The following is a 27487-nucleotide window of genomic DNA, read 5'->3' on the forward strand; positions in this document are numbered from 1 at the left end:
ATACCCCTTTAGGGAATACTCCTTTTCCATTTGGGAATCAAAATTTGGATCATACCTCTTTTATACCCAAAGAGGAAAGAGTGGCCTTCCCCTTTAAAAGTGAAGTGCCCTCTTATCCATTTGGGTAGTTCACCACGAAGAATCCGAGGAGTTTGAAGAAAAGGAGTTCAAAGAAGAACAATATTGAAGACTTGAAGATTGAGAATATCCCACTCAAAATTATTTGCGTCATTACTAGGTTTAGAATCCGAGTTGTTGTCAGTGGTGCCCGGCCACTTTAGTTTCTGCAAAATTCTGGTTTGTAATAAGCAAGGCAACTTTGCCTATGGATATTTATTAATTAGTTAATTTATATTTGATGTGATGAATTGATTGCCTTTAGGACTGCCTGCTTTTCTTAGTTTTTTAGTAATTGTGTGCCGCTTTTATTTTCGCCTGGATACGTGAGACTCGTGAGGGTGTAAAAGTTTTCTACTCGAAATCTTAAATGTCTAAAATTTTAGTGAGTCTAAATAACATTGAAAGATAACGAATCTAGGGAATTAGCCGGGGATCGACCCCGGGGTCGCATGCATATTTTTGCATTATTCTTTCCTTGCTTTAGACCCTTCTCCGCCTGCGAGTAGAGTCCGGATAGTCTGACCTATGAGGACGAGGTGCCGGACCTGGGGAAGTCTAGTATTCTAAAAAAAAGTATTTTCTAAGCCTGTTTTTTAAATTTCAAGCATATTTGATTTAGAAGTTGTCGACCAGCATGCATTGCATTAGATACAAATTAAAAGAGTAAAAATTTTAATTGCATCAGTTTTAGCATTTTAGCACCCAACATAAGTCGAAGGGGCCAATTAGGAAAATTGCTAGATGTCGACCCCAACTCTCCAAAATATTAAGTACAACGTCCCTACCACTTTTTCGTAAAAAGACCTGACTCATCTCTTTTAAATCGATTAGGTGGTTAGCTGGCTCCCCAATCCAGGCCGGGGTAAGTCCAGGCAGTGTGTTACATTAGTTAGGTTAGGACGACTGTGGTCCAGTGTCCAAAATAGATTTAGGATCCGGGGCAAATCTTTGATCATAAGACCACAAATTTTGGGAGTATAATCCCAAATTTCTAATAAGATGCTCAACTTCAAGTAAAATTTTTCTTTCAATCCTAAGACATAAAGTCCAACACTTAGATTAAGTTGGGACACTTCCGGATGGTTCTGGAATCTCAAAGTGTCCCCTACCTTTCATCCCCTGACTCTGTTAATAAATGTTCAATCTTGATCCATTCCCTCTTGATTTTTCAAAAAATTTCATTCGTCTTTGATATCACTCTTAGAAAATCTAAAAAAAATTCATTATTATTTTAATCGAGAGTTTTCGTAGGGGTCCCTGTCTCCCTACGATGTAATTAACTACGAGGGCTTGCGCTCGTAGGAGATTTGGAACCACACGCACTTGATTTCAAAATTAATCTTTTTTAAATCTTCTTAGATTTCTTTGGGAAAAGTTAAGGAATGATCGTCGTTATTATATCAGAAGAATTATCATTAAAAGGTGTTATCTCCTTTCGGGGAGGTACATCCTTCTTTGATAAGGCTTTGGATATAAATTCGACGATCATACTTCTTGGATATCATAACTAGATATTTAGTTGAACTTTACCTTGTCCCCTAGGGGCCATATAAAGTTCACCTTAGAATCTGGTTATGATATTGAAGACGAGTTTTGTAATTCTAAGTCTGATTACTGTTATGAAATTTTATTTTCGTCCTTCGGGGCGATATACTTTTTCTACCGAGTTGATTTAACTCTAGAATTAGAATCCAATTTCGATTTTAAAATTCCCAAAGAAAGCTAATATTTTCAAAACATGTTTTCAAAATTCCACCAACAAAAGAGAATGGCACGCCCGGTGGGACAAATCTCTCTCTCCATCTTTAATAACAATGAAATTTTGTTTCATCGGTAGTCTTAACTACCTTACTTCCGTTGGTCCCACAACCCATTTCTTTCTTGGGGGTATGTGGCCAATATCTAAAAACAATTGAAAACATTAAAAGAGAGGTTCTACCTACAAAATTTATTACGTGCTAACTTAATCGTCCTTATTTTGACCTTCTGCCCTGGGATTTCTTATGAGGCGACAGTGTCAAATAAGGTCCCAAAATATTCTTTTTAAAATTATGATTACCAAATGTCACATTCAATATACCAATTTTTCAAATTGAAAGGATTTTAAAAAAAACCTTCGATTTTAAGAAGTTTTGAAGTATTTTTAGTCTGAACCCCTTTACTTGGGTTTGAGGGTTAGACTGCTTGCTTTACTTGGGTTTTCTTCTTACAATTCCATAAGCCTTCGGGCAAGGGGAAACTCTATCCGTTGTGTTTTGGATTTTGTAGAAAAAACCCCTTCTTAATCATTCAAAATTCAAATTCCCTTCAAAACATAGAAAATAAGATAATAATAATTTTCTCCAAGTTCCAAACCTTCATATGTTACCCCATACGACCATCTTATGGGCTAACATATGTTGACCTTTTGAGAAAACCCATCTTTTGGAATGTATTTAGTCTCTTTATCTTCTTAACATGTGTTGGGTGTTTTCTACCACTCAACATGTGTTGAAAGGTTGAGGATATCCTACAAGCCTTAAGTTTCAAGATAATAAACGCTTTTCCACTTCTCTTATTAGAAATCTAATTTCAATCCCCTCTTTAATTTTCAGAAAATTCAAATGGCTGGCCAATTGATCTTTTATTTCGACCGAGAGTTATGCTCAACTGTTAATGACCAAGGGAGCACTATCATCTTTAGAATGGGATTCACTACCCTTGAGCTCTCTATGGATGGACACCAGATTGTTAAGTTTGGTTGCCAGTAAGGAAGTTACCCCAGTGGTTGAGTTGATTGTGGGATCTGCACCTACCTTGCCAGTAATTAGTGATGACCAGAAACAGTCTGAGCTAGTTGTTGAGCCTCCCACTGAAGTCAAATCTGTTTTTGAGGAAGGATCTAATTCCGGACTTAACTTCTCCACTAAGAATCAAAAGAAGAACTATTTGAGGAGACTTGGGAAGAAGATCTCTAAGGCAAAGAGAATTGTTCCTTTTAAGACTTTAGCTCAAGTAGAGCCTGAGGTTGACGAGGAGCTACCTATTCCTGCTTCCTCTCCCCTTCTGAAAGGGAGCCGCTTTTACCCCTTAGCTTCAGCTCAAGGGGAGGAGAGGATAGCTAGGATAGCCTGTTACCCACCATGCCCGGTCGACTACACAACTAAAAAGACTCCAAAGGAAAAGCATCTACAGAAAACAAGGGCTTTGAGAAACATAATTCACACCTGTGCTGCACAATCTGGGCAAACAAAGGAGTAGTACCTGAAACAGTTGAAGGAAGTGATCTCTCATCGCTTCCAAAAAGAAGTGTTAAAAAAAGAGGCATCTGAGGCGAAGAATTTGACTCCACAACCTGTTAGGAGAAATAAGAAGTATGCTAGACAGCCCGCCACTTCAATACTAGTTGATGGATACCACTGGGCGCCACGCCCTCCTTCCAAGACGGAGGGTATTGTGTTGACTGGGTCTGAGAGAGGCCGCCGTTCTGTTGGTAGACCCCCAGTACCCCCTTCCAAAGCTGTAAAGTTGGCCTCAGTAGTTGTCAAACCTGAGAAGAATGAAACTCTAAAACATATGTATATCAAGGGCAAGAGGCCCAAATTCCCTGAGAAGAAGTTTGTCCCAAAAAGGACTAAGTTGGAGAGTTTACCACCGCCTCCAAGAACCCCAAAGTTCATTCTCCAACTTCAACGAGTCCAAGTTAAACCTCCTGCAGTCTTGATTGAGTCGATGGATGTTCAACCTTGTTCTCCAGTTGTTGTAGTAGATAGCCCTCTTGCAGCCAGTCCAGTTCCTGATTAAGTTATGATTCCAGTTGATGATCCGGTTGTTGATAGCATAGATTTATGTGTCATTCCTAGGCTTCCCACACAGGAGTCTGAGGACCTTACCTTACCTGATGTAGGAGCTATTTCTCTACAAGCTCCTGCTTCACCTCCTGAGGTATGTGCCCCTCTCCCTATAGAGAATGCCACTTTTCTGACTACCGATCTTTGGACAGTCGAGAAGGAAGGAATTGATCTAGATCTTGAGATAGATAAAGAGCTAGTTACAAAGCCTCAACCAGATCCTAACCAAAAACTTAATGAAATCATTGCTCTCCTGGATTCTGAAGAATTATTCGATATGGCTGAGTACAAAGGATACTTGCCCCTCGATCCTAAGTCAATTGGGGATAGACCGCTTGAGGAGGTAGTTCAAGAAATAAGAAATATTTTGTTGAATAAAGAGGGAATGGCTTCTTTCGACCCAGACCTGGATGACCTCCTTGGAGAGGAAGATGATTACGTTGGTAGCATTTCCATGGTCGAAACTAGATGGTCCAACAAAGAGGCCGAACCTAGTAGGCGATGGCTTACTAGAGATGATGATCCACATGTTGCTGAGTCCAATTCAGATGAGTCTGTAAGGGCTAAGGGTGAGGATCACATTAAAGATTTGGAGAATCAGTTGACAACTATGATGTCACAAGTCAAAGAAATGCAAGAAAGATTTGATAAGTCAGAGCAGGATTTACTTAAGATTCAACAAAAGGCTCGAGAGATTATGGAAAGGGTTAGAAAGACAGAGTCTGGTCCCAAGCCTTCCGAGTCAACACCAGTGATCCCTCCTTGCCTACCAAAGGCATCTTCTGTAGCACCTACAGTTCCCCCTGTCCCTCCAACTCTGCCTCAGAAGGATATTAAGTAACTGATTGAGGACCAGGTAAGGGAGGCCATAGCCTTTTTGCAAGGAACCGCATCTATTCTGAAGAGTAGACCATACCCCGAAGAATATGATTCAGTTCCTTACCAAAAAGGCTTTGTGCCGCCAACTTTTAAAATTTTCACTGGAATAGAAAACCTGAGACAACATCTGGCCCACTTCAGAGCAAGTTGTTGCAATGCGGGATGGTCAGATGCTATACTATTTTGCCAATTTGTAAGTAGTCTATATGGCATCGCTTTTGAATGGTACGCCTATCTGCCCAATGGTTCAGTAAAAACCTTTAGCGATCTAGAAAACCTTTTCCTTAAAAGATTTTCTGGAGCACAACAATGAACTACTGTGGGCGATCTTGTTGTTGAGAAACAAAAGTCTGGAGAGTCTCTGGTTGAGTACATCTTGAGGTGGCGAAACCTCTCGATGAAGTGTGAACCCCAGTTGCAAGAGCAACATGCGGTGGAAATCCTCCTTAAGAATATCCACAGCCCTATTGCTTTTCTCCTGAAGGGTTTCACCATTAAAACTTTTGAAAAACTTCTTAATAAGGCTAGCAATTTACAGGAAGAGGCTCATAAAATGCCATTCCTACGAGAGCAGTCTGAAGACAAGAAAGTTACTAGATTGGTTAAGACTTTTGAGAAAAAGGCAGTAGTGTCGGCAGCTGACAAGGGAAAAAGATCAATGGCTAGTCAGTCCAGTGTTCCTCCACCACCGCCACCACAGCCAGCTTAGAGACAGCCCTTTCAGGTCACTCCTAAGTACACCAGAGACCCTAACTTTGTCCCTTTTAGAGAGAGATTGGAAAAACCTTATCCATTTAAGAGGGAATCAGTTAAGAGGATTTTCAAGAGTTTGTTTAAGAAACCAGATTTTCAGCTGCCAGAGGCCAGGAGGCCTGAAGATGAAAGTAAGAAAGATGATCCCAAGTATTGCCCATACCACCGGATGCTTAGTCACCCTCTTGAAGACAGTGTTGTGTTCAAAGATTGGCTTGAGAGGAACTACACCCAAGGTAATATCATAATTCCTAAGGAATACTTGGTCGATCTAGAGAAAGCTTACATTAAAACCATTTCAGGTAACTCTCTTAACTCTCCTTGTCTTGTTGAAGATGGTTGGGACATTGCTTTGTACCGGGCACTTAAATAGTCGATTAACAAGTCTTTTCGTCTTTGTCAACAGCTGACTATGATAGCCCAGGCCCCGACGTGGAAGGTTGACCTTTATGCTTCGCAGGAGGATGTTGAGCCACTTTCCTCTCCGGTAGTCACACGAACTACTGTTAAGTGTTTAAAAGAAAGAGAAGTTGATTTTGTAGAGAGGAAGTGTGTAGATGAGAGATGAATTAGGATGGCGGATGGGGGTGTTAAAACCCTCTCCCCTCTTTTGTTATCTGACTTTTACTTTGCCCCATCAAAGGCGAAGGGTCAGAAGATGAATAAAAAACATCCTTCTGCTTCTGTCTTGACGATTAACCATGGAAATGAAATGCAAGTTGATGTCTCTCATGTTTTAAATCAAAGTTCTGTTGAAGAAAGTCTTAATATCAAAGAAATTGACCTTCTGAATCAGTTATTCAAGAAGAAGTTGAATGTGAAGCTTTATCAGAAAGTGATTTCCCTCAAATTAATTTTCAAGCAAGTCCTATCTTGATAGAACTTTCAGATTCTGACTCGCTTTCGGGAAATGATGATCCAATGCTTATGGTGTGCAAAGACACTGCCCTAGTTTGCCCTCCCGAAGATATCGAGCATGCAATTCCCGGGGTAAAGTCTTACCCCCTAGGCTTCCCCTCAGGAGAAAGGCAAGCAAATTCCCTTTAGATTTAAATCCAAATTCCCTCAGCAATAGAATTTCCTCTAATTCCTCCGGGTTTTGAGTCCGTTTTCCTAGGTGATTACAACGTTTTAGCCAACTTAGGAAGTTGCCAGCAAAATTAAGTATTTATAGCCCTCCTTCTCTCCAAAGAAATGAGGGAGTCTTTAAATAAAGCGCTTCTCGACCCCGAGATTTGCTTAACCCAGTTTCCTGCAACTTCAAAAGGTGAGGCATTCTATTCAAAGAGGTTCCTGGGTTACTTTTCAGATGAAATTTTCTCTTGAGAACTGCTGACCCTAATCGTCCCCTTTACATTACTTTAGATGTGGGAAATTTAAGTTATCAAGAGTCCTCTTGATTGGTGCATCGGTCAACATAATGAACATAAAAACCCTCGCATACCTCAGAGTGTACTAGCAAGCTCTCAACCGATAGGTTGGTGCTTGTTGGTCATGAAAAGGGAGAGAGGGGCTTAGGTTCAATCACTTTTGCTCTTAGAAATAGGAGACTTGAAAACTGAAAGCTAAGTTTCAATTAATTGATTCGGCGACGTCCTTAATGCCCTTTTAGGTAGACCCTGGACATGAATATAGAATGGTTCATCTACCCTTCATTCCAATGCATCAGTACCAACAGAGTGGCATTGAACACGTGATTTAAGGGTTGATCTGCAACCATTTTGATTCAAGAAATCGGGATCTACGAAGATGCTACATATTTTGTTCCAAAAGGGTCCTCGTCCTGCTCTAAGTTAGAGATCAAAATTGAGGAGAAATTGGTTGGACAAAAGTCCAATCAAGAGAAAGAAAAAGAAAAGTTTACTGATCAAGAAATGATACAATTAAGTAGTGAAGACGACTCTGACATCATTGTCCTTAGGCCTCCAAACACATTACCTCAAAGAGGTGGGAGGATGGCCTTAAGGGCACGAGGTCGAGGCCGTGCTTCATCAGAGAGGAGAACAACACCTGTTTATATTGATTTGGAATCAGATTCCGACGTTGAGTTCAAAGATCAAGGTGCTGCCTTCTCCCTCAATTATAAAAATACAAATACTTCTCCAAAATTTGATCTCACCTTAGAGGAGGACAGTTACATTGAGGAAGATGTTGTAAAGGTGAAAAGTGACGAGCCTGAATTGACAATATACGAAAAGCTCAGTAGAAGGATTGAGGCCCTTTCTCTGACCCCACTATCAGTTGGTAGGATTGCCGGGTTAGAAGTTAAAGGGCCCCCAACTTGAATGGCGAAGTAAAGAAAGTCCAGAAATTCTTTCCTGGCTCCTCCTCCGCAAGGGATGAAAGTGATGTAACCCTTGAGGAGGCAGATTTTAATGAATTAATGGAATTACCTTTCGACTACTTCCCTATTTGTGTAAAAAATACTTTCTCTAAAGGTCCTGTACAATACTGATGGACTAAGGGTCAGGCTAGATACCATGAAAATATTTGGCAAGCAAAAATTAAGAATAATCCTACAAGTGGTATCGGCTTTGGAACTGTTAGTTCATTCGATGACGATGAGTATTGCCTAATGATAACTTACCATCTTGAATCGCCAAATGTCCCTACAGATCCTTTCTATGCTCTTGATGGGCTCTATTTGGAGACTTTAGATGATCCTGATGACCTTCGAGTTCAGGATGCACCCCGTGAATTAGAAGAAGAAATTAAATCGACAATCGATGAATTAAAAGAAATTAACCTGGGAACCTGATGATGACCCCCATCCAATCTTTATAAGTGCTCTACTAAGCGAGGGTGAAACCAAAGATTTAATTCAACTATTGTCTTAGTTTAGGGATTGCTTTGCCTGGACATATGACGAAATGCCAGGTTTACCTGCTGAGGTAGCGATTCATAAACTTGGAGTTCGGCATGATGCCATTCATGTCAAATAAGTTCCTCGACGCATGCGCTTGGAAATCGAGAAACAAGTCGTTTCTGAAGTTAAGAAATTGGCCGAAGCCGCATTTATTCGAGAGGAACAATACCCCTCTTGGGTGGCCAGCGTCGTGCCGGTTCGAAAGAAAAATGGTCAAATTTAGATTTGCGTCGATTATAGGGATCTGAATAAGGCATGTCATAGGGACGAGTTCCCTCTACCAATACCAGAACTCATGGTGGACATTTCCTCCTCACATTCCATTTTCTCATTCATGGATGGCTCGTTGGGTTATAACCAAATCAAGATGGCCCCAGAAGATGAGAGAAATACTGCGTTCAGAACCCCTATTGGATTCTTTTGTTACAAGGTGAAGCCATTTGGCTTAAAGAATGCCCGGGCAACCTACCAACGGGCCATGACCCATATCTTTGACGACTTAATTCATAATCAAGTTGAGTGGTATATTGACGATTAAGTTGTCAAGAGCAAAGTCAAAGAGGCTCACCTGTATGACTTAAGAGTTGTATTTGAGCGATTGCGTCGCTACGATCTAAAAATGAACCCCTTGAAGTGTGCCTTTGGCGTCACCTCAGGGAAATTCTTAGGTTTCGTAGTGACGCATCGCGGTATTGAGATTGACCCTGCTAAAATTGAAGCCATCTTAGATATGCCACCTTCTAAGAGCCTTACCCAGTTAAGGTCTCTACAAGGTAGATTGGCGTATATAAGGAGGTTTATTTCTAATCTTTACGGGAGATGTCTACCCTTTTCTGTCCTTGCGAAAAAAGACACTAAATTCGTATGGGACAAGAAGTGCCAAAATGCTTTCGATGACATTAAACAATACCTTTCTAACCCACCAGTTTTGGCAGCCCCAATTTCGGGAAAGCCATTAATTCTCTACACTGCAGCCTTAGATGAGTCTTTAGGTGCCCTGTTGGCTCAAGTCAATGACGAAGAAAAGGAGAAAGCTCTGTATTACCTTAGTCGAAGACTTCTTCCTACTGAAATTCGATATCCGTCAACTGAAAAGCATTATCTTGCTTTAGTTTTTGCAACCCAGAAACTGAGGCACTACATGCTCTCCCACTCAATCAGTTTGATTTCAAGAGTTAATTCTTTGCAGTATCTTATAACCCGACCTACGTTGTCAGGATGTTTAGCCCGTTGTTCTATGATATTACAATAATTTGAGATTACTTTCACTCGCCTTCGTGCTGTGAAAGGACAAGCCGTTGCCGAGTTTCTGGCAGCACACCCACTACCGGCAGAATCTCCTCTGAACGATGATTTACCCGATGAACAAATCATGAGTTTGAGGGAATCTGACGAGGCCATCTGGGAATTGTATATTGATGGAGTAGCATCCTCTTGTAGGAATGCGACATAACAATCTATAATTCCTGGAAAGGCTGGAGTTGGTCTAATTTTTATAACACCAGAAAAAGGAATGATGCATTTCTCCTACCATTTATTGGAGCCCTGCACAAATAATCAAGCTGAATACGAAGCTCTGATAATCGGTTTGGAACTTGCAATTCTAATTGAAATTAAAGAGATTAAGATCTTTGGAGATTCCCAATTGGTGATTAACCAAGTGACCAGAACCTATAAAGTCTTGAATCCTAATCTCCTAAGATACCACCAGTACACACTTCACTTGTTGGAACAGATTCCTACCGCCACTTTGTATAGGGTTCCCCGTGGAAGTAATTTCGCAGTGGATGCCTTAGCAAAACTTGCAAAGGAATTTGCGTGTCCTGAGGAGGATTCCATCCCTATAGAGATTCAGGGTCGTAAAGCCCTCTCTCTTATAGATTTGGAACACATCATTAAGACTCCCCTTCAGATCATTACTTCCTCTTCGACAACCGACGAAGAAGGCGATTGGAGACGACCCTTAATCGACTACCTTAAATAAGGGAAGCTTCCCTAGGATAAATCACTCTCCAACCAAATTAAGAAACATGCCCTATCTTATGCACTAGTAAATAATTTACTGTACCGTCGGTCCTTCGATAACATGTGGCTGCGCTGTTTAGACTAGTGAGAAGCCCTAAAGATTATTAATGAAGTTCATTCAGGACTATGCGGTGCACATCAATCGGGTCAAAAAATGAAATTGAAAATTAAAAGACTTGGATACTACTGGCCTACAATGATTGACGATTGTATGAATACTGCAAAGCACTGTCATCAATGTCAGGTCCATGGTGTGGTTTTACATCAGCCGCCTAATGTGTTACACCCTACGATAGCCTCGTGGCCCTTCGAGAGTTGGGGCACAGATATCATTGGGCCGATTGACCCTCCCTCCATGAGAGGTCATCATTTCATATTAGCAGCGAATGATTACTTTTCAAAGTAGGCGGAAGAAATTCCCCTACGCAACGTAACATCACACCATGTCTTAAAATTCTTTCGTGACCATATCGTATATCAATTCGGCATACCCCGCAGAATCATATCTGATAATGGGTCTGCATTCAAGTCTACAAAATTCAACAGTTTTGTAAGACACCATAATATTGATTGGAGATACTCGACGATCTATTACCCTCGGGCAAATGGATTAGCCGAGGCCTTCAACAAAACCTTGGTGCAAATTGTTAAAAAGACCCTTGATGATAACAAATGACAAGGGGATGAGCAGTTGGTGGAAGCTCTGTGGGCCTATCGTACCACTTATAGAACCCCGACCCAATCCACCCCGTTTGCGCTAGTGTATGTATATGAGGCCGTTCTACCCCTGGAAATACAAATCCCTTCGCTCAGGATTACAGTTTAGAATCAGATTACAAATGAACAAAATGCAAAACTGCGGTTGGAAGAACTCGAAGGCCGTGAAGAGCGACATCTCCAAGCTCAACAAAGTCTAGAGTTATATAAATCCCGTATGGTTCAAGCCCATGATAAGCTAGTGCGACCTAGGACCTTCCAAGCGGGAGACTTGGTGTTGGTCCTTCGGAGGCCTATCTTAGCCCATCAAAAGTTGGGAGGCAAATTTGAACCTACGTGGGAAGGACCCTTCGTTATAGAGACTGTCTACGAAGGAGGCTCGTATCAGTTAGTAGATTGTAAAGGAAACCACCCAATGCTACCTGTCAATGGGCGTTTCCTTAAGAAATACTATGCTTGATGTGAAAGTTCATTAGGGATGTTAAGCCCTATGAACTTAGTCCCAAGCTAACCAAGAGGGGGTTGAATTGGTATTTTAAAATTTTCTTTCACAAAAAATGAAAAACACATAACCAAATCTCCACCACAAAAAAAATGCGGAAATAAGAGTGCGGAAGCAAGAAAATAAGAACACAGAAATTTATAGTGGTTCGGACAACTCGACCTGTGTCCACTCCTTGGAGGCACCCTCCAAGTATTGCACTACAAAACGTGACTCTACTTTAGCCCCACGGCTAGGCGTAGAAGCCCTCACAAGAACCTCCTTTTGCCACCCCGGCAAGGAAGAGAACCTATCTCCTTTTGCTTCATCCTGAAGCTGGCAGAGAACCACAACCAAATGCTAACTCCTTACCCCTACCGACCCTTCACGGACGAGAAACTCTAGATGAAGAACAAGCAGAGCGATCCTTGAAGCAACCCTTGTGAATCCCTTCACAAGCTCCCCCTCACAAGTTCCTCTCTCTCTCCCTCTCTCTCTTTCTCTCCTCAAGGTCTTCTCATGTCAAGGAAGCAACCAAAGGTCTTTTAAAAATGTTGAGCAAGAGCTCTTAAATAGTAGAGCTTCAAAGGAGCTCATTAATTGCAAGTTGCCGACATTATCGTCCAGGCCGATATGGACATCGGCCTGGCCGATCAGTACAAAACTCAGAAGATCGGCCAGAGCATCGCCCTAGATACACACCTGGATGATTGAATTTTGGCTTGATCGTCTCGGCCGATCTCACCATCGTCCTGGCCGATCAGTTCAAATCAGAGGCAAATCATCCTGAGCATCGCCCTATTTTTGAGCTGGCCGATATTTATCGTCCTGATGTAACTTAAGGTTTTTGACTAGATTGTCCTGGCCGATCCTGCAATCTTCCAGGATGATATGATCGTATCAATCATCCTTAATTACTCCCTTGATTTCCTGATCAATTAAGGCCGATAATTTAAAAATACAGTATACCTTAATTGTCTATGGAGTCTACTTCTTTCTGTTTTGAGCTTATCATCCTGGCCGATACACGTATCGTCCAGGCCGATATGTTAATGAAGGCTGCCTTAATTAAGAATCATTAGTTAGACTTTCTGTTTTAAGCCTGATCGTCGTCCAGGACGATGTAAATATCGTCCTGGCAGATGTGAGCAAAAACAGAAATTCTAAGTCTCTCACGTGTGTGTGTGTGTATGGTTACTTAGCATCAGTCTTTTTGACCATTACAAGTAGACTCAAAAGGTGAAAAATAAAAGTACAGACTAACTCAACCCTAAACCTACGCAATCCTTAACTGGCTTCTTCTTGATCGTCTGATCTTCGATTCCTGAAAAGTTAGAAGCAACAAGTAATCTAAGAGAAATAGTGTTTGTCAATCATCAAAACATAAGTCATGAAAAAAAAGATTTGCAACATGAGGTAGCTCGTTTTGTCAATTAATGAAATTTTCCTTCTTGATTCGCAACCCAGTTCTTTCCTTTTTAAATTCTTTTATTTTTTTAACTCTCTTCGCCTTCTCCTTAGGGTCGGACCGTCCCCTCCCTTAGGATCGCACCCGCTAGTGGTGGAGTACGCTCTCCATGGCACCACCCTGGCATTTGACTTGGGGATTAGTGGTGGAGTACGCCCTTTATGGCACCATCCTGATTCACACTCGCTAGTGACGAAGTACGCCCTTCGTGGCGCCATCCTAGTTTTATAGTTTCGGTCCTCTGTGGGAAGCAAGTTTCCTCCCCACATGACCATTCGCTAGTGGTGGAGCACGCCCTTCGTGGCACCATCCTAGTTTGCCAGTTTTGGTCCTCTGTATGGAGCAAGTTTCCTCGACACATGACCATTCGCTAGTGGTGGAGTATACCCTTCATGGCACCATCCTAGTTTGCCAGTTTCGGTCCTCTATGTGGAGCAATTTTCCTCCCCACATGACCATTCGCTAGTGGTGAAGTACGCCCTTCGTGGCACCATCGTAGTTTGCCAGTTTCGGTCCTATGTGTGGAGCAAGTTTCCTCCCTACATGACAATTCGCTAGTGGTGGAGTACGCCCTTTGTGGCACCATCCTAATTTGCCAGTTTCCATCCGCTGTGTGGAGCAAGTTTCCTCCCCACATGACTATCCCAGTTAATTTTTCTATTAGGAGTAAGTTTTCTATCAGCATCCTATAGGCCTAAGGTTGGGTGATGCCCTTCCTTAGACCTAAGGCTAGGTATTCCCTACTTTGGTTTCCAGTTAATTTGCCTATTAGGAGTAAGTCTTCTATCAGCATCCTATTGGCCTAAGGTTGGGTGATGCCCTTCCTTAGACCCAAGGCTAGGCATTCCCTACCTTGGTTTCCCAGTCGATCTGTCTACTTGGCGTAAGTCTTATATCAGCATCCAGTAGACCAAAGGTTGGGTGATGCCCTTCCTTAGACCCAAGGCTAGGTATTCCCTACTTTGGTTTCCAGTTAATTTTCCTATTTGAAGTAAGTCTTCTATCAGCATCCTATAGGCCTAAGGTTAGGTGATGCCCTTCCTTAGACCCAAAGCTAGGTATTCCCTACTTTGGTTTCCAATTAATTTTCCTATTAGGAGTAAGTCTTCTATCAGCATCCTATAGGCCTAAGGTTGGGTGATGCCCTTCCTTAGACCCAAGGCTAGGTATTCCCTATCTTGGTTTCCTAGTTGATCTGTCTACTTGGATTAAGTCTTCTATTAGCATCCTGTAGACCTAAGGTTGGGTGATGCCCTTCCTTAGACCCAAGGCTAGGTATTCCCTACTTTGGTTTCCAGTTAATTTTCCTATTAGGAGTAAGTCTTCTATCAACATCCTATAGGCCTAAGGTTGGGTGATGCCCTTCCTTAGACCCAAAGTTAGGTATTCCTTACCTTGGTTTCTCCAGTTCTCTTGTCTAATAGGTGTAAGTCTTCTATTAGCATCCGATAGACCTAAGGTTAGGTGATGCCCTCCCTTACACTCTTAAGATTCTACCTTCATTCGGGGTTTTTTTTTTTCAAAAACCCGGGGCCCCAATGTTGGCTGTATAGAAGTTCCTTCTACTACACACATTGGGGTCCATTATGTTGACCTCATTGTTGGTAGTGAGGTACCACTATAGCCCTTCCAAAAACCCAGATTATTCTAGGTCCTAGCATCCCCATCTGGAGTTTAGATCTTTCCAGGAGCCAGACCTTAGGGCCTACTCTAGAGCTTACAGATTCTTTTCTAGATCCAAGACCTTAAGGGCCTGACTCTAGAGCTTTAGAATTCTTCCATAATCCAAATTCTGAGCCCTCAGATCCTAGATCTTAGCATCTTCTAACCTCTTGATCAACTCCAACCTTAAACAATCCCTACCTTTGATCAACTCCAACCTTAAAATAAAGTTCCTACCTTGATCAATTCAAAAATCTCAAAACTTCATTCAAGTTCAAACCCAAATTAATTCAAGCGTTTCAAACACATCCAACTTTGATCCAAATCAACTTGAGAATCTCAAACTTCAATTTAGACTTTGATCCTATTTTGATCTTGCTTTGACCCCTATTCCATTCATAACAATCACCACATGATTAGTAAATGATTTAGATATTTCAATATTAATCATTCAAACTTGAAATCCATTCCAAATCCAGAAATCTAGAATGAAATCCAAAGTCTTAAGGCCCTGTCCTAAAGACCTTTTTCAAGGATTTTTCAAACATTTCAAAACCTAGTCAAATGACCTCTGATTCAGGGTCTATCACTTACAAAGTGATAAGACATGTCTCTAGAGGTTACCCTCCAACTTTGAGCCCATTATGAGATTCCTAACCCCAGAATCTAAATTATAATCCAAAGGCTGTAAAACCTTCAAATATTTACAGCCTATGCCATTAGACCTAACACTTTGAAGATTTTGATCTTGGAGCCCTCATCAAAGCCTCCAATAACTTCCAGACCCTTGATTGTAACCCATTGAGCAGTAAACTGCATTTTTTTTAGACCCATTTTTAACCCTAGCTGATCAATGGGTCAAAATTGACCAAAATACCCCTATGGGGATTTCAAATGCCCATTTCAATTCAAATCAACTCCAAATTCTTTGAAACCACTTTCAACAAGTTTCAAATAACAAACCCAACTTGTTGAGCTTTAACCCAGACCTTGGGTCAACCTGGTTGACCAAGTCAACCAAGTTTGACCCATTAACCCATACACCCCTTCCCTTTCAAACCTTTGAATCAAGTCCATTCCAACTCCTTTTGAATGTAAGGGATGACCCCTTGGGTACCCAAAAGACCTCTCTTGGAGACCCAAGCCTTGGGCTCACTTGGGTTAGCCATTTAGCTTGACCCAAATGACCAAAGAGAGGTCTCCCTTGATCCATCTCTTAACCTTAATCAAATTGAATCCAAATCAAGGTGTCATTGGGTTCCCATTGACCCAATACACCTTCCTTGACCAACCCAACCCTTGGGCTTACTTGGGTCATAAGTTAGGCTAATCCAAAGTGCCCAAGATCACTTGGGATTGAGCTAATTCATAACCTAAGCCCAATTGAACTTGATCAACACCTCCCATAGGTGGCCCTAGGTCCAACACACCTCCTCCAGCCAGCCCATGCTCTGGGCTAACCTCGGTCAGGTTTTAGGCTAACCCAAAGTAGCCAAAAACACATGGACCCGAGCCATCTTCCAAATCAGATCAAACTGGACCCAATTTCCACATGCATTGGGTCCACCAGACCCAGACCCACTTCCCACCTCAGGCCCAAGGTCTGGCCTGACCTGGGTTGAGCCTAAATCGACCCGAACCGAGCATATTTGGATCAACCCGAGCAATCTCTTAACCCAGACTAAATTGAATCCATTTGCCACTTGCATTGGGTGCACCAGACCCAGACCTATCTCCCATACCAAACCTAGGGTCTGACCTGACCTGGATCGAGCTCAATTTAACTCAAACCGAGCATGTTTGGGTCCAACCCAGCCACCAGTTCAATCCATACATCCCCAGGCCAAATTGACTCCACCCTTGACTCTAACATGTCCCCATCGGGCTCCCCCAGTCAACCCGACCCAAACCATGGCCGACGATGGTCGAAACAAATGGAAAATGAGTTTTGGTGGTCCCCACCAGATAACTCCTGGATCAAAGCTGCTGCCCACCGGTCTGATCCCCACGACTTCCCTAGGACGTCGCCATCATCCACCTGGCAGCAATCTGATCACCCTCCAGCTCAATCTCGGCCATCCAAGCTTGCAAAAGGTGGCCGAATAGGCTAGAGTTCCCCAGACCGCGAGAAGCATCCTCAATCGCTCGAGATCATTTCCCAGAGCTCCTGCGACCTCCCAAGCTCTCCCTTCGAGCTCCCAGATGGATCCCTTTACCCGTTCGAGCGTGCGCCCATGAAAGCTTTCGGCATCCCGCTCGAAGTCGCACCTCCGGCCGTCCTCCGGTCCTGACGTCTGAAGGAGATCAGTTTGCCATCATCCCATGAAGCTTCCTCATAGAGAAGCTCATTCGTTGAGACTTTCTCTACGGTAATCCCCTCATCCCGAGCTCCCTAGCTAGGTAGTCCGGTCAAGTTTGAAGAAAACCTTCACCCCAACGGATCTCCACCGTTGGATTGAAGGTTTCCACTGTCCTGATCCTCCCTGTGAAATTTCATCGGAGTTCGCCCGGCGGGATCACCCGGATCACGCCGGAGAAGCTCCATGGTCTCGGATACGAGCGGGAGGTTGAAGACATAATCTCAGCCGTTGATTCCGATCAACAGCTCGGATTAGATCCCACGGTATCAGAGCACGTTTAACCCCAGCCGTCCGATCCGCCATCCGACGGCTATGGTTAATCGGACCGTTAACAGTTAGCGCCAATGATTGCCCAGCCAATCAGCGCGTGGCGCGTGTAAAGGGTTGCTGACTGTATAATGGCTGAATTAATAATTCTAGAAATTCAAGGGAACTTCAAAAAATCATAAGTCCCTCCACACTTGTCCAAATTAGGTGTTCTTAGGCTGATTGGAAAGGTCTCAGGGAGATCTACAAAAGCCTTGTGGTTCCAGGCCCTGGTTAGGTCATTGTTAGGTTTAATTTCAATTTGAGCATTTTATCAATTTCTTTAATTACTCATTAAATACAAGTCCTCCAGGCCTGGAATTAGGGAGATTGAAATTGAACATGTTTTTGACATGTCCAAATTTTATCTCCCCATTTTAAGATGTTCAACGGCATTTTCCCCAAATTTTGAGTTCAAGGGTCATGGTTTGACCCTTATCTTCAAAATGGGGTATAGACCTATCCAATGGGATTTAGGGTGTGATTCTTTGTGAGATGATGATGTGTAGGGTAAGGAGTGTAGAGCCACTGATTTTGCCCCAATCCAAGCTTAGGATAGATCCCTATCGTGATTTGAAGGTGACTTAGAGCTCACCTTGGGTGGTTTAGTTAACAACCTTACAGTACTCCATTTGAGCACAAATTTTGTGGGTTTAGTCCTTAGTGTCATGTGATCCTATGGTCTGAATTTCATCAAATTTGGAGTTCATTTGGTTCCCCAAGTAGGAGCCTCAAAAATCCCTCTTAGAAGTGGCCTATTAACCTTAATTAATTAATAATGAACTATCTTTAACTCATAAAATCTATTAAAATGTTTATAATTGTTCCTAATTAATCCCTTAATCATTGAGAATTGAAACCCTCTTGAATTGGCTTCTAGATTTGGCTTAATTTAGTCTTTAGGTAAGATCAAGGGTTAATCAGTTTTAATTAATTAAAATTTATTAAAAATCCCAAAAAAATCTTTAAACACTTGCTGATCTCTTCTAAGATCATTTCTGATCTTTGGAGTTGATCTTAAGAAGTTTAAGACTCATTTGGGTTTCAAATCATTAAAAGAGCCTTTAATTGAAATAATTTAATAATTCAATAAATACCCAAACTTTCAAAATTTATAATTAATTATAGAAAATCCCCAATCATTAAAACTCAATGGCAAATGACTTCAATTAGAATGTAGTGTTCTTTAAAAATATTAAACCTCCAAAATCTGGTCAAAGTCAAGGAGTCAACATTTTAGGTCAACTTTAGGTTAGAATCGGGCCAAAACTTTTAAAAATCATAACTTTTCATAGAAAACTCCAAATTGAATGTACCACCTATCTAAAAACTCATAATTAGGTCTAGTATTTATTAAAAAACTGAAACCCTTAAGATTAACTCTAATTTTAAAAGTCAAATTTTGACCCCTTAGTTAACATATCCGGATAACCTCCAAAATTTATTAACTCCCCCTAACTCCAGAATTTCCTTAATAGGATAATAAAATTCTCAACTAATCCATTAAAATCAGTAACTAACTCCTTTTTATATTAATCCACTCTTTTAATTCCAACCATTTTAAATCAACTTAATTAACCCTAATTGCTACTAGGTAACGGGTAACCCAGGCCTACGAGGCTATTAGCTTAGCCCCAAGGAAGGTGAAATAAACTTCACGGCCTCGGTGTGAAACAAAGGTAGTAATCAATTAACTTTCAAAATATGTTTAATTAAAATTCTTAATTTATTAATACTTAAATTTTAATCTAAATCTCCTTTTAGGCCTTAACAATCCCAGACTTTTTCTAGACAAACTTTAACTAATCACCCACTTTAGACCATCGCCCCAGCCACATGACCTTTTACACACACTTTAATGATGTGGCTAGGAAAACAAACTCTAGACCTTGGTTTAGGAATCCGGTGTTTACTTTACTGCTTTGGTGTGGCCCGGATTTTTTTCGTGGTTTTTTGCATGTGTGGATAATTGCTTTGGGCTATGTCTGCTTACTTTTTCTGCAACTATGTGGATGGCATGATCGTATTTGGCGATTAAGGATTAACCTTAGGTTAGTATACGATCTGGATGTGTCACATAGTTTTGGAGGTGGCCACTCTTACATAGACAGGGCAATAAAAGGGGAACTAAATCAATAAAAAATATTAATTGCTATTAAAATTGCTGGCACAGATGCTTACAGAGCTAAAAGCCCCGCAATAAAAGGAGCGTGGCCAGATGTGTTACTTTTTTCTGGCAAAATATAACTTTCTTGATAATTGCTTTCATTTATTAACTAGTTATGATAACCGTGTATAGATGGAGTACTAGATTTATTTCAAATAAATGGTAATTTGTGAATTGTTAAGTGTTGTGAAAGTTAATTTTGAAGTTGGAGTATATAGTCCAAAGTTTGGATTCCCAAGAGGAAAAGGATGCCCCTTGGAAACATTCCTTACTCGCATTTGGGAAAAAAATTTGGATATTGCCTGCATATAAACTGATTTAAACATAAAAATACCATGCATGAACAATATCCCAACACAAAGAGAGAAGAGTGGCCTTCCCTTTTGAAGGAATTGCCCTCTTATCCATTGGGTAGATTCACCACGAAGAATCGTAGGGTTTGAGAAAAGGAGTTCAAAGAAGAAAACAGATTGAAGACTTGAGATTGAGAATATCCCTCAAAATTATTTGCAGTCATTACTAGGTTTACGATCCGGGCTTGATTATCAGTGTGCCGGCCACTTTACTTTTGCAAAATCTTGTTTTGTAATAAGCAACGGCAATTTTTCCTATGAGAACATTTATTAGATTAAGTTAATTTATATTTGAAGTGAATGAATTGATTCGCCTTTAGGACTAGCACTGCATTTCTTAGTTTTTGTGATTGATTGGTGCGCTATTGTTTTACACCTGGATACGTGAGACTCTGAAGGGTGGAAAGATTTTTTACTCAAGATCTTAAATGTCTAAAATTTTAGATGAGTCTAAGAATGAAATATCCTAGATTAGCCATGGATGACTGAATAGATGCTTAATCAATGCATACTAAGTTGAATTCCCCCTTGGATGCCTCTAGGGTCGCAATGCATATTTCCTTGCATTATTCTATCCTTGCCTTATAGACCTCCCCGCCTGCTAGTAGGAAGTCACGGATAGTCTGGGACCTAATGAGCAAGAATGAAGGAGCGGACCTGGGGAAGTCTATTCTTCTAAAAAAATTATTTTCTAAGAACTGTTTTTAAAATTTCAAGCATATTTGATTTAGAAGTTGTCGACCAGCATGCATTGCAATTAGATACAAATTAAAAGAGTCAAAATTTTAATTGCATCAATTTTAGCATTTTAACACCCAGCATAAGTCGAAGGGGCACAATTAGGAAAATTCTAGATGTCGGCCCCAACACTCTCCAAAACTTTAAGTTACAACCCCGCCTCTACCACTTTTTCATAAAAAGTTCGAACTCATCTCTTTTAAATCATTAGGTGGTTAGCTGGCTCCCCAATCCAGGCCGGGGTTAAGTCCGGCATTGCATTGCATTAGTTAGGTTCGGACGACTTGGTCTAGTGTCCAAATAGATTTAGGAATACGGGGAGATCTTTGATTCATAAAGACCCCAAATTTCGGGAATATAATCCCAAATTTTAATAAGATGCTCAACTTCAATTAAATATTTTCTTTTAAATCCTAAGACATAAAGCCCAACACTTAGCTTAAGTTGGGGCACTTCTCAAGACGGGCTTCTAGAATCTCAAGTGTCCCTAACCTTTCTTCCCTGATCTCTGTTAAATAAATGTTCAATCTTGGATCCATTTCCCTCTTGAATTTTCCAAAAAAATTCATTCGTCTTTCATATACTCTTAGAAATCTAAACAAAAATTCATTATTATTTTAATCGGAGTTTTCAATAGTGGGACCCTGATCTCCCTACGATGTAATTAACTACGAGGAGCTTGTGGCTCGTAGTAGATTTTGAACCACAACGCACTTGATTCAAATTAATCTTTTTTAAATCTTCTTCTAGATTTTCTTTGGGAGAAAGATTAAGGAATGATACGTCGTTTTATATCAGAAGAATTATCAATTGAAAGTGTGTCATCTTCCTTTCGGGAGGTACCATCCTTCTTTGATAAAGGCTTCGGATATAAATTCGAACAATATACTTCTTGGAATATCAATAACTAGATATTTAGTTGAACTTTAACCTTTGTCCCCTAGGGGCCATATAAAGTTTCTCGCTTAGAAATCTGGTCATGATATTCCAAGATTGAGTTTCGTAATTCTAGAGTCATGAATACCGTTATGAAATTTTATTTTCAATCCTTCCAGGGTGAATATATTTTCTACCGAGTGATTCGACTTCTTAGAATTAGAATCAATTTTCGATTTTAAATTACCAAGAAGCTAATATTTTCAAAACTGTTTTTCAAATTCCACCAACAAGGTTTGCAACGTGATAGTAATGTTTCTCAACATAAAATTTGGGATTCATGCCTGAGTAGGTCGACTATGAGAGCCCATTACATTTATTAAGAGGTTTGATGATGAAATAAAAAGAGAAATAAGGAGAATTCACATATGATATTTATTGATTTTTAAAAGACATATTGTATAAAGTTCTAAAGAGCAGTGCTATGAGAGAGTTTTGAAAAGAAAGGAGTTAATAATGCTTATATTAAAAATAATTAAAGATTATTGTATTCGCATGAGCTTTTACTTGTGTTCAAACAAAGGTGGTTTTTGACCAGAGTATTTTCCTATTTTGGTTTGGATTACAATCAAAGATCAGCCTTAAGCCCATATCTTTTTGGCTTTAGTCATGGAATGTTCTCACTAGAAATTTGGCAAGAGGATGTACCTTGGTGTATGCTTTTTTGCTGATGATATTCGTTTTGTTGATAAGAGATTAGAGAGGGCAGTTGAAAGTAAACTTGAATTATGGAGGTCAACATTAGAGACTAAAGGTTTTCTCTTGAGTAGATCTAAAATAGAATATATGGAAGTGTAATTTTAGTAGTAATAGACCTTAGTCAGGGGATTATGACTTTAGGCAATCAATCATGTAATAAGAGTACACGTTTTAGATATCTTGGATCTATTGTTCAGAGTGATGGTGAAATAGATGGGAATATTATCAGTAGAATTCAAGTTGGATGGTTGAAGTGGAGGAATGCATTGGACTTATTGCGTGATAGAAAAGTACCCCTCAAACTGAAGGGAAAATTCTATAAGATTGTAGTGAGGCCTGCAATGCTTTATGGTGCTAAATGTTGGCCATTAAAAGAGAAGCATAATAGTAAGTTAAGTGTGGCAGAGATGAGGATGCTCAGATGGATGAGTGGCTTTACCCTTAGAGATAGGATACAGATTGAGCATATACGTAAGAAGGTTAGAGTAGCCCCAGTAGAAGATAAGATTAGAGAGTTTCCTTAGATGGTTTGGTCACATAAAACGGCGGCATTCCAATGATCTGGTTAGGAGAGTTGAGGTATTAGATTTGACTTATGTTGAGAAAGGTAGAGGCAGACCTAAAAAGACTTGGTTACAAAATATTAGGAATGACCTTTCTTTATTAGATTTTAAATGAGAATTTGACCTTTAATAGGACACATTGGAGAAAAAGTATTCATGTAGTTGACCCCATGTAGTGGGATAAAGGCTTAATGTTGTTGTTGTTGTTGTATACTCAAGATTATGATTTTGGTGATATTTTCAATGCATTCAAAAATGTGGCATTTGGTATGTTTATAACCATTAAAACTTTTTATTTCGAGAAAATAAACTGTGTCTAAGTGTTTATGACGTGAATTGGGAAATTTTTGTGAATCTAATATTTTATGAATTTTACGTGAACATTTATGTGATGTGGAAAGAATTTGTAAGAAGTTTATAACATGTAAATAAGTTATGTCTACGTAAAAACTCCATAGTTTGTGCACCCCTTTTTTAGTACCTAATGAACCTTGGTTTGATATTTCAATGGAATTTATTTTAGATTTACCTATGACTAAGAGGGGTAGAGATTCAATCTTTTTTTGGATTTTCAGAGAATACACTTTTGTTGGATTTTGTGTCCCTCTTGGTTTTAAAAGAACTCTTGAACCTACATGTTTGTTTTTTGGCATTCAATCATTAAAACTTATCAACTTGAGTTCTTCGGAGATTCTTAGGTTTTCTTGGTGTAGTGTTTCAATCATTCATTGCCTTAACTCTTTTCATCTGGAATAGTGATAGGTCAAGGCTCATCAAACCTTTCTTTAAGATCTTGGGTTCCAACTCATTTTTGTTATTGGGTTTCACTACATTGTTTTTGTAGTTCATATCACTATCTCCCTCACTAACTCTTATTCTCTCTCCCATTTCTCTCTCTTAACCTTTCTTTCTTCAAATATACATCTCTCTCAATCTCTCTCACACTTTTTTTCTCTCTATCACTCATGATCTTTATCTTGTTCTCTCTCTATCTCTTCCTTATCTCTCTTGATCTCTCTCCCTCCCTCTCTCTCTATCTTGCTCTCTCCCCCTCTCTCTTAGTTGTTGTCTCTCACACACATTCTCTCTTTCTTCCCTCTCTCTCAAAAAGTATAATTCTTCCACCCACTCTCTTACATTACCTCTCTCACTCATTTTCTCTCCTTCTCGCACTCCTTATCCCTCTCTCCCTCTTTTATCTATCTCCTTATCTCTTGCTCTCTCTATCTTACTTTCTTTCTCTTTCTCTCTCTTATTCTCTCTCACTCTCTATCTCCCACACATTCTATCTCTCAATTTCACTATCTCTCACTCTATCTTTATCTCTCACTATCCCTCTCCTACTCTCTATCTATCTCACTCTCACTATCTCTTAATCACTCTATCTCGTTCTCTCTCTCTCTCTCAATCTCTCTCTCTCTCTCTCTCTCTCTCTCTCTCTCTCTCTCCCTCTCTCTCTCTCTCTCTCTCTCTCTCTCTCTCCCTCTTTCTCCTTATATCACTCTACCACTCTCCCTTTATTTACACACTCTCTCTCCCTTACCCTCTCTTTCTTTCTCTCTCATTCTCAATTTCCCCCCTCTCCCTTTAACTCTCTCTCTCTCCCACACTCATTAATTTTATATTTATCTTTCATCATATTTTGTTATACTCCATCTCTTCTTAGAAACATATCTTTATCTATCTTTCTTTCTCTCTCGCTCTAGGCCTCTCTTTTATTCTCCTTCTCTTTTTATTCTCCTTCTCTCCATCCCTCCCCATCCCTCCCTCTCTCTCTCTCTCTCTCTCTCTCTCTCTCTCTCTCTCTCTCTCTCTCTCTCTCTCTCTTATATATATATTTCTAACCATCTCTTGCACCCACACTGCTCTCTCCCTCTGACAATACCTCTACATCTAATTCTCTAGCTTTCTCTACCTTCTCAATTTCTAGATGAGGTTCCAGTTGAATTTAGTGTTTCAAATTTGCATGTGGGAAGGTGATTGTGAATCACTTCTTTGTGGTAAAAGGGGAGTATTTGATGGAGGTAATGGTGGAGATCAAAGCAATTTTTGGTTGGTAATGGAGGTATGGGATGCACATTTAAAAGGTGAGAATGGTTATGATTCTTATAATAAAAATAAGAATTGGGGTGGAGGATCAAGGCATGATGGTATTGCAATATATTATGGCAAGTTTTAGGTAAAATTGACCTTACTCTTAACCCCAAATTAAAAACCCTGGCTACTTCCCATAAAAGTCGTAAGTCTGACCTCTGAGGGAAACATTTAGGTGATAATACAACCCTTGACTACTCAATTGGGCATCCAAGTCTATAGGGATTTGTTGTAAGATTCACAACTCAGTCCATTTAGCTCATCTAGTTAGTTCATAACACCCATCATTAGGTAGCTTCTAAGGATGCACTAAAACCTACCCAACTGAAATATTTGGGCTACTTATAAGTAAATTTATTAGTCCCACATTTTAGGCTAATTGTTAAATAAATAGCAATGATCCTAAACCCAAAGCAATTAAATTTAAACCTATGGGCATCTTAGTCTAAAGGATTAAGTTGTAAGACCCGCTTTTAGGATACTTCCTAAGGGAAGCAATATGTCCTACCTAAACAATCAAAAATCCCTTGGTAGCCTTGCTATAGAGTTAGGGTGTAAGATCCATTCTTGGGCAACACATAAATAGAGCAGTAAGCCCCATTCCAAATCAAAATCACATAGATAACTCCTAATTGGAGCCATAAGCCCAAAACTAAATAAATTAACGGGGAACTTCCTTAGGGAAGCCATAAGCCCCAGCCCAAATTATATCAAACTAAAATTCACACATAACCACTTCAGTTTACTCAGGATCCCTAAGTGGAGGCAACCCATGGCTGCTAATCAGATTCCCTGGACACTACGGTCAATAATTGTTAGTGTTGGTAGATTGGAACTATGGTATACCCGTGATGATGAAACTATGAGATCTTGATTTGGTTTACCTCCATTTCCCCCACTATTGAGACTAAAATTACCTAAAATTTATTCATACTTAATCGAGAGTTATTTCTTACATGTTAAGAGGGATAATTAACTAAGAGTGCTTACGCTCATAGGAAGTAAGGACCCCAGATCTTTAAACCCTGACACTACCCTCAAGGGAAATTTAGTTAATTTCAATCTAACTTAAAAGAATTGAAATCCTTCAGCTACAAAGTGGGATTCAAGCATTCGTGCCTTTTTTAGCCAACAAACCAGAACTCAGATCATAAAGTGCTCACAAAATGAGGGCGAAATCTCTGAGTAGTGTCTTATCTAAAACCTAATTTGCCTTCTAAAATTTCACCTGGAACCTAATCTCGTTAAAACTCCCTACCTTCATCATTTCACATACACTAAAAAAAAATAATAATGGCATAGTGAGGCCGGGATCACATAAACAAAATGGAATTTTTGGAGCCCACAAATTTCTGACTACTCCATTTGGCTGGTCATATAAATGTTATAGTAAATATAAAAATAATAATGATAATATTGAACTCTATACAGTGAACATCAAGACTTGACACTTGCTCTTTACGTCCAAAAAGTCATCATAAAAAGGCCCTGATCCATTATAATGTTAGAGCAAAGAAAGAGTCAAGATATATATGGTGAGCATCAGGATGTGACACTTGGATGCATATCCAAGAATTCACAGCCAAAAAGTCTTGACATAAGGGAAAATAAATATAGAGATCAACACACACACACACACACACACGGTACACACTAGATGTCACACCATTCTTTTATATATATATATATATATATATATATGCAAAAGAATGGTGTGACATCTAGTGTGTACCCCTAAAGATCCACAATAAAAAAAATCATTAAAAGTGGGTCCCAAAGATGACTCCAATAGATAATGTTTTTTATTTTCAAAATGTTGAAGAATCCTCCAAGAAATCGAAACGCTTTTTGACTATATCTTCTTGTATTGAGGAAGATCCTCACCTGACCTTCATTTGTGACGCTCTACCAGAAGACAAAGTAGAAGAAATAAAAAAAACTTCTCTACGAATTCAGGGATTATTTTACCTGAAAATATGCTAAAATGTATGGATTATCCCCAGATAAAAAAGTTCACAGATTGGTCATCAAACTAGATGCAACACCCGTTAAATAAGATATAAGGAGAATGAGATTGGAGATTGAGGAATAAGTGACTATCAAAATCAAGAAGCTTATAGAGGTACTCTTCATCCATGAAGAGAAATATGCTTTTTAGATCACCAATATTTTTCATGTAAAGAAGACGAATGGTTAGATTTGCATATGTATCGACTTGTGAGATCTTAACAAGGCATGTCCAAAGGATGACTTTCCACTTCCAATATCAGAATTGTTGGTTGACTTAACCCTCTCCATCTTCTTAGCGATAGAATCGACCAGGAATGTATCCCAAAGCTATTGATTTAGGTCTCCTATATAGACTACAATAGAGAAAAGAAAAGATTGAATCGATGGGTTGGTAATTGAAGCATGGGAGGCACATTTAAAAGGTAAGAATGACCATGTTTCCTCTAATAAAAGTAAGAAT

The 27487-nt window shown here is 39.9% G+C and overlaps 1 protein-coding gene across 1 annotated transcript; it reads left to right on the plus strand.

Annotated features, from left to right (window-relative positions):
• The first annotated feature begins 5226 nt into the window (after window positions 1–5226).
• LOC114581406 lies at window positions 5227–9901 on the plus strand. The gene is made up of 7 exons (XM_028701495.1): window positions 5227–5494; window positions 5675–5884; window positions 6002–6069; window positions 6226–6417; window positions 8047–8275; window positions 8988–9622; window positions 9707–9901. Exons 1-7 carry the CDS (start codon window positions 5227–5229, stop codon window positions 9899–9901), a joined length of 1797 nt encoding a protein of 598 aa, XP_028557328.1.
• The last annotated feature ends 17586 nt before the right edge of the window (window positions 9902–27487 follow it).

This window comes from Dendrobium catenatum, unplaced genomic scaffold (assembly GCF_001605985.2).
Source record: "Dendrobium catenatum unplaced genomic scaffold, ASM160598v2 original_scaffold_3772, whole genome shotgun sequence".
Lineage (NCBI taxonomy): Eukaryota > Viridiplantae > Streptophyta > Magnoliopsida > Asparagales > Orchidaceae > Dendrobium > Dendrobium catenatum.

Coding starts and splice junctions, on each gene's coding strand:
- LOC114581406 (XM_028701495.1), top strand. CDS start 5,227: ATGAAGTGTGAACCCCAGTTGCAAGAGCAACATGCGGTGGAAATCCTC. Junction 5,495..5,674: donor GGGAAAAAGATCAATGGCTA/GTCAGTCCAGTG, acceptor TTAAGAAACCAG/ATTTTCAGCTGCCAGAGGCC. Junction 6,070..6,225: donor TTGAGCCACTTTCCTCTCCG/GTAGTCACACGA, acceptor GCCCCATCAAAG/GCGAAGGGTCAGAAGATGAA.